Source organism: Camelina sativa, chromosome 14 (assembly GCF_000633955.1).
Source record: "Camelina sativa cultivar DH55 chromosome 14, Cs, whole genome shotgun sequence".
Taxonomy (NCBI): domain Eukaryota; kingdom Viridiplantae; phylum Streptophyta; class Magnoliopsida; order Brassicales; family Brassicaceae; genus Camelina; species Camelina sativa.
In genome coordinates, this window is record NC_025698.1 from 12,161,219 (window position 1) to 12,167,531 (window position 6,313).

The 6,313-nt window shown below is 37.3% G+C and overlaps 3 protein-coding genes across 4 annotated transcripts in view; 1 reads left to right on the forward strand and 2 right to left on the reverse strand.

The window, feature by feature from the left end:
- Positions 1 to 965, reverse strand: part of LOC104741135 (protein NRT1/ PTR FAMILY 2.12-like) — a 3,627-nt gene extending 2,662 nt beyond the window's left edge. Inside the window, exons 1-2 of the mRNA XM_010461921.1 lie at positions 761 to 965; positions 497 to 619 (exon numbers count right to left, since the gene is read on the reverse strand). Coding sequence (XP_010460223.1) covers positions 497 to 581 — 85 coding nt within the window. The 5' untranslated portion in view covers positions 582 to 619; positions 761 to 965. The remainder of the gene's footprint in view (positions 1 to 496; positions 620 to 760) is intronic.
- Positions 1,887 to 4,871, forward strand: LOC104741138. Its single transcript, XM_010461924.2, has 8 exons — positions 1,887 to 2,811; positions 2,895 to 3,063; positions 3,173 to 3,335; positions 3,420 to 3,604; positions 3,712 to 3,857; positions 3,945 to 4,092; positions 4,254 to 4,322; positions 4,416 to 4,871. Exons 1-8 carry the CDS (start codon positions 2,258 to 2,260, stop codon positions 4,509 to 4,511), a joined length of 1,530 nt encoding a protein of 509 aa, XP_010460226.1. The 5' UTR covers positions 1,887 to 2,257; the 3' UTR covers positions 4,512 to 4,871.
- Positions 4,669 to 6,288, reverse strand: LOC104741136 (ultraviolet-B receptor UVR8-like). Of its 2 annotated transcripts, none has more exons than XM_010461923.2 (6): positions 6,094 to 6,288; positions 5,837 to 5,995; positions 5,600 to 5,749; positions 5,375 to 5,506; positions 5,129 to 5,293; positions 4,669 to 5,037 (listed from the first exon to the last, which is right to left on the reverse strand). In XM_010461923.2, exons 1-6 carry the CDS (start codon positions 6,257 to 6,259, stop codon positions 4,835 to 4,837), a joined length of 975 nt encoding a protein of 324 aa, XP_010460225.1. In that variant the 5' UTR covers positions 6,260 to 6,288; the 3' UTR covers positions 4,669 to 4,834. The 2 variants fall into 2 exon arrangements, with proteins under 2 accessions (XP_010460225.1, XP_010460224.1); XM_010461922.2 differs by having other exon boundaries at positions 5,600 to 5,758.

The window sequence follows — 6,313 nt, forward strand, 5'->3', positions numbered from 1 at the left end:
AGATATTATTGAATTGCATGACTCGCAAATTGAGTTTTAGTGTGGTCATGATATTACCATGGTGTTGGCCCCAACTACATATCAGGGAGAAAAAAGTGATGACAGATTATAGGTAGTAGTATTACTTTTCAATGAAATTTAATCTCAGAGAATTATGCCTTGACTGTTATCTAATGTCTATTTATATTTGTATATAGAAAAATGATATACTTACAAGAAAAAAATGTCTATTTTGCAGTGGTATTTTTTAAAAGTGTTATATTGTGTAAGTATTTCTAAAACAAAGAAAGATGTGAATTACAAGACAACACTTCTCTACAGTAACACACGAATAAATCGATTGAAAGGGATCAAAGTAGCATGGTCGGGCCACCATATAATTTATACTACAATGGATGGCGAAATTGATGTTCATGTATTAGTTTACCTGTTTAATTATATTGTCTTGAAAAACAAAATATATTGAAAGAACATACGAAAAAAATAAAGAACATACCTAGGATGAACGTAATAGCTCTCCAGCCTCCACGTTTTTTCTCCTGCAAAAATTTCCGATTCATCGAATCCTCAACAACTTCCATCCCGCGATGATGGTAATGATTTCGAGAAAAATGGGAAGCTGCAAACAACAAAATAAAGAAGATGAAAAAAAAAAAGAAAGATGAAGAAGAGGAACAGAATATACAAATTTATATTTTGAAGTTGCTTTTTGGGTGGAATAGTGTGATCAGAAACAATATATTGTGACTAAGGCACGAACCACACACGGCAGAAGTCAGTAATTGGAAGATGAAATGAAGCTGAGGACGATTTCTTATTTATAGAGAAGAAACTTTTTCTCTCAATCGCTTTCTCTCTCTCTCTTCTCTCATCTAACATATAAGTGAGGATCTCGTTTCACTTGTTAGAGGTTATATCTTGTGTGTGTAATATCTTAATTAGTTTAATTATTGACAATTTTAAAGGTCTTTCAGTAGGAATGGTGTGTTTGAATAAGAAAGTTCTATATTTAATATGTATCCGTTATATGTTTAATTTACAGTTAGTAACATAACCATTTCATAAAGTTTATATTATATTATCACACCAAAAAAAAAGTTTATATTATAATATATGTATGTATATGTCACCGCTACTTTGTTTCCTTGGTTCCACATTGCAATATAGGTTTAGAGCAATCTAGCTAGTAGAAAGTAATATGGATAGTTGTGACTTGTGAGCGAGAAGAAATTTAATTAAGAGAACTAATGCGAATATCTTACATAGTACTAGAGTGCATTTGGTTATTATACAAACATCCACACGTAAAATTATTCTACAGCTAAATTTGTTTTAGCTATACTAATTACACATAATATAGATGGAGGGTGGTCACAAGCAGGAACAATGAGTTGTCTTGGCTGGTTTGGTTAATTAAGGAATCATGAAAACAGAGTATCTTGGACGGGACCAAGGGCATACAATACCACGAATAAGAACATTAATAAAGACATAAATTGAAGCTTTCAAATGAGTCTTCTTAGTTGTATCCAGATCTGAGTAGGAAAATGTTATGTTTGAATCTAATTCAGAAAAAACTGGTTCAAGTTCAACCATTCAAGGAGTACATGATATGGCCATACTCTTATTAGTATGTAGGTGTAAAAGCTTTTTTGGGACTTTCTTGGTTAAGATATTTTTTTTTCTAAAATTTGGCCATGGATTCTAAGGCCGCATGGCCCTATAAACTCCCTTTTGCCACCCACTCGAGTCGTTACATACATTACATAAAAGAAAGATCTAATAAATCTGATACCAAAATCTAAAAAAACAAAAACGAATGGTAAACATACTAATCGACATATCTTTTAAAGATTTGGAATACAAAGAGACTTGAAATATGGTGGGATCACGGTCGACATAAACCGTAATAATGGAACAAATACGTCAAACTCGATGAACCGAAAGAATCTAAAGAAACCACAACTTTGGTGGTGATTTGATGATTGATGATTCGATAAACGTCCGAATAAAGCATACTCCTTTTTGGTTTTTGTGCGGTACATGCCTCGTTTTAGTTTCTTTCTTCTAACCAGAGCTAAGAAGCTAGCTGGTTAGTTCTGAATCTTCACGTACGGTGTCACGTTTTCCCATAGGTTTTTTAATTTGTTCGTTGCTTGGCATCTCATCCATCATCCACTTCTTTAATGAGGACCGTTTGATAGAAGCCCACAACACACACACACACACACAAAGTGTTCGACGAAATGCGCCAACGATGGTCTCTCTCTACTCCTCCGGCCCCATTTCCTCTTTTGCCTCTCGCAATTCGATGATTGATTCCGATACCCTTTTGTCTCTTTCTTCTTTTGGTTCAACCTTTAATCCCAATTACAATCCCAAGACTTGCATACGATTCTCCCGAATAGGTTGTGGGTTTACTGTTCTAGGGTTTCTCGAAATCAAGCCGAGGAAGAGAAGCTGTTGCTCTCGGGTTAATAAACGTAATCTGGGTTGGGATAGCGATGAAAGTAAGGATCTTGAATCGGAGGTTTTGGAGTTTATGAAGAACTCTGAGAGACCTGGGATGTTTCCGAGCAAGAAAGTTTTGATTCGTTCTGGAAGATTTGATCTTGTTGAGAGAATTGTAAACCAAGGTGGATGGCTTTCAATGGGTTGGGATTTGGATGAACAAGAACAAGTCAAAGATAATGTCAAGCCATGGGATTTACATATTGAGAAGCAGCTTCATGATTCTCATTCCCTAGAGGTTGATGGAACTTTAAGTCATGGAGCTATTGATTCTTCGTCAAATCTTTCATCTTTAACAGAGTGAGTCATCTAATTTTACAGTATTTTGTTCTCTAGAAACACCTCTTTTAGAATTGTTAACATAGGTGTTCTGTTTTTATCAGAGAAGTAGATGCTGGTAACGATAGTGGAATTGAAGGCATTTTGACCAGATTAGAGAAACAAAGGAATTTGAGCCTAGGGATTAGCTTGAGGGATCCGAATGGGAAAAGCAATGGTGTCATTACTGATATCTCTCCAAATGGTTCTGTTCCTTGGTCTTCCAAGATTGTGGTATGTTTTCTTGTCTACAAACTTTGCTCTTCATTGCACACTAATAATCTAGATGGGATAAATTGTTTATGTTGTGAGGTGATGCCTACTTTTTTTTTTTTTCCAAAAGACAGCTAGTGAAAGTAGGAGAAGTTCAGATGAATCTGCACAAAGTAGGTATCAAGAAGCCAGTTCGGTTTCAGGAACTCGAGGCTTAAACAATTCGCCTACATCAGAAACATGGAGGACGTGGAGTATGAGGAGAGCTGGATTTACTGATGAAGATTTTGAAGGTATGGAGTGACTTCTGTCTTCAATCATACAAGGATTTAATATGAAAAGTGGCCTGAAGCTTTCGCACGTATTATATCGTACAGCTGCTGAAATATCTCCCAGTGGTTTGGATGGTGTGAAGAAGGGTAATAAGAATAAGGATACTGGTGATAGCATGAATGGAAAAGACAGAACTCATATCAAAAGCCGTCTTCAACATCTCCAGTCAGAACTTTCTTCAGTTCTCCACTCCCTTAGATCTCCTCCTGATGATGTTGTGACAAGTAAGGTAATTGTTGGACCAGATGGCATTTAAAATCATTTGTTATATCAAACTAGAAGCGATTCTAGAAGTGGTTGCTATTTGGCTTATTTTTGGTTTATGATTTCGTTTAGGATAGTGAGATAACTTCTGGGAACTTGGAGAACCTTTCTGATGATTGGGAGTTCAAAGAGAATGAGATCATGCATGCCCAAACTAAGTTGCGGTCTACACGAGCAAAATTGGCAGTTCTTGAAGGGAAAATGGCTATGGCTATAATGTATGCTTTACTATTACTTATGTGGGAAAAGATATGAGGAAGCTTAGGCTATTGTCTCTCACATTGGTTAATTTGTTTTTCTTCTAGAGACGCACAGAGGATTGTACGGGAGAAACAGAGAAGAATAGATCATGCTCGTAGAGCTTTACGGTTGCTTCGAACCGCATCCATAGTATGGCCTAATTCAGCCTCAGAAGTTCTGTTAACGGGTTCATTTGACGGTTGGTCTACCCAGGTCAGTTCACATTGATTAAAAATATGATTAATCTCAATACAGGAAATCAAACTGCTTCATATCTGGTGTTCCGTTGAATTTTACATCAAGCCATCCATTTAGGAATTATATTGCTCTCTTTTGATGTTTTTGTTCCTTAATTTATATGATTTTATAACCAGAGGAAGATGAAGAAAGCAGAGAACGGAGTCTTCTCTTTGTCTCTAAAGCTATATCCTGGAAAATATGAGGTTAGACTCATTTAATTAACCGAGTACTGCAACTACCACTTTTCCCGTTCAGAGGCAAACCAAAATCTTAATTTTGGTACATGTTCCTCGCAGATAAAGTTTATAGTTGATGGGCAGTGGAAAGTTGACCCGCTTCGACCCATTGTTACTTGTGGTGGATATGAAAACAATCTGCTAATCATCTCTTGAGGTCAAAGGCAACAACAATTTAGAACTAGTCCCACCACCATCAATGGAGCATGAGCTGAATCAGTAGGGTTTTAGTTTCTTTTGGGATTTCACTTTCATGTAGGGTAAGGTACCAAGGAAGCAATAGAACTAAGTTTTTTTTCTAGAGAAAACAAGGTAGTAAGAAAGATTTGTATATTGTACCAATACGACCACTTTGTTCCTCTCACAAGAGTCACAAGACTCTTGCATTGTACAATTTTACAAGAGTCACAAGACTCTTGTAAACAATTGGCTCCTTGCATTGTACAATTTTACACACATAAGATGTCATACATCCATTTCTATGATGAGATTGGTGAAGAATAAAGCTCTTGTTTTCGCCTTACAGCATAAGTAAATCCACTTCCGCAATATACTTCCATCTCTTTCGCTTGCAGATATATACTTCCAAGGCTCACGGGTTGAGGATTGGTCTGATCATTGGTGTTTCCAAGGCCAAGCTGACCATGTTCACCCCATCCCCATGTCTTAACTTCTCCATTCTCTGCAACAGATATTCAAATGTGGTTTGTTTTATATGGGAGAAGAAGTCTGAACAAAAAAGATATAACAGAATTACCCTCTCCCTCAATTACCTGTTACAGCAGCAGAATGCTCTGCACCTGCTGCAATTTTCAGAACTTTTACTCCATCAAAATCTGGAACTTTCGCTAAGGGAGCTTCAGAGGGATCTATATGCAGTTGTTGCTTCTCAGATTGTTTATCAAGGGTATTGCCAAGCTTGAAAACCTCGCCATCAACTGTTCAACAAGTCCATAGACAGATGAAAATGGGTTCAAGTGAACTCTGGAAGGTAATTAATGCATCCACGCAGAAGTTACCGGTTAGTAGTAAAGCATGATTCCATCCTAAAGCAACTTCTCTGAAAGAAAGAGATGAAGGCAAACACTGAGGGGTTTGAACATCGGGACTGCTGCAGAATCCTCTTCCCCAACTGAACAATTGTCCATCAGCTGGTCAGGCACATCGGGAGACAAGGGTTAACAAAAGATACACAGAATTCGATCAATTAGTGAATCAGTAGAACATGGGACTTGAGAGTTAACCGGATATAGCTGCACTATGATCTCCATTAGCTGATATGCGAACAACCTCAACATCTTTTAATCCAGAGACAAGACATGGAAGATCTACTGACTTTGTTCTGTCTGATGAGATACCTAACTGTCCACGCTTTCCAGATCCAAATCCACACACTAGATTCCCTGAAGAAGATAAGATAAATCAAATGTAGAAAAACACAAGTCTAACACGCAAACCTGTCATTGTATATCAGACATTACCTGTGAACAAGACAAGCGAATGGCGCATACCGCAAGCAACCATCTTCACATTCTTATCAAGAAAGTAAGAGACTTTAGCTGGAGTGCTTAATGACATGTTATCACCATGACCGAGCTGACCAAACGAGCCATTGCCACATGTAAAAAGACAAGCAGAATCTGCAATCACACACAAAACACAAAACGGAGATAAGATCAATAATAATCTCTTTTGTTCCTAAAAAAAGCAGTTGGAAAAATCCATTAATGTTTTCTACCTGAAACAAAACCAGAATGACTCCATCCAGCAGCAGCTTGAGTGATAACATAATCGTCAAAGAAGGATACTGGTTTTGGCAAAGAGGTGCTGAGACTGTCATCGTGTCCTAACTGACCAGAGCTTCCTCTTCCCCATGTGAAGACCTTACCACCTGCAAAAAGCATATAAAGTGGTCAACTCAGTTGACTAAACCAACGACATTACTTTTATCAGAGATT

Excerpts from the sequence above, each read along its gene's own strand:
- LOC104741136 (XM_010461922.2), bottom strand. The coding sequence starts at position 6,259 with ATGCTTTTTGCAGGTGGTAAGGTCTTCACATGGGGAAGAGGAAGCTCT. Across the intron at positions 5,507-5,599 it reads TCATAGTGCAGCTATATCCG|CTGATGGACAATTGTTCAGT; the intron begins GTTAACTCTCAA and ends GTGCCTGACCAG. Across the intron at positions 5,038-5,128 it reads GCATTCTGCTGCTGTAACAG|AGAATGGAGAAGTTAAGACA; the intron begins GTAATTGAGGGA and ends TATCTGTTGCAG.
- LOC104741138 (XM_010461924.2), top strand. The coding sequence starts at position 2,258 with ATGGTCTCTCTCTACTCCTCCGGCCCCATTTCCTCTTTTGCCTCTCGC. Across the intron at positions 3,605-3,711 it reads ATGATGTTGTGACAAGTAAG|GATAGTGAGATAACTTCTGG; the intron begins GTAATTGTTGGA and ends GATTTCGTTTAG. Across the intron at positions 4,323-4,415 it reads TATATCCTGGAAAATATGAG|ATAAAGTTTATAGTTGATGG; the intron begins GTTAGACTCATT and ends TGTTCCTCGCAG.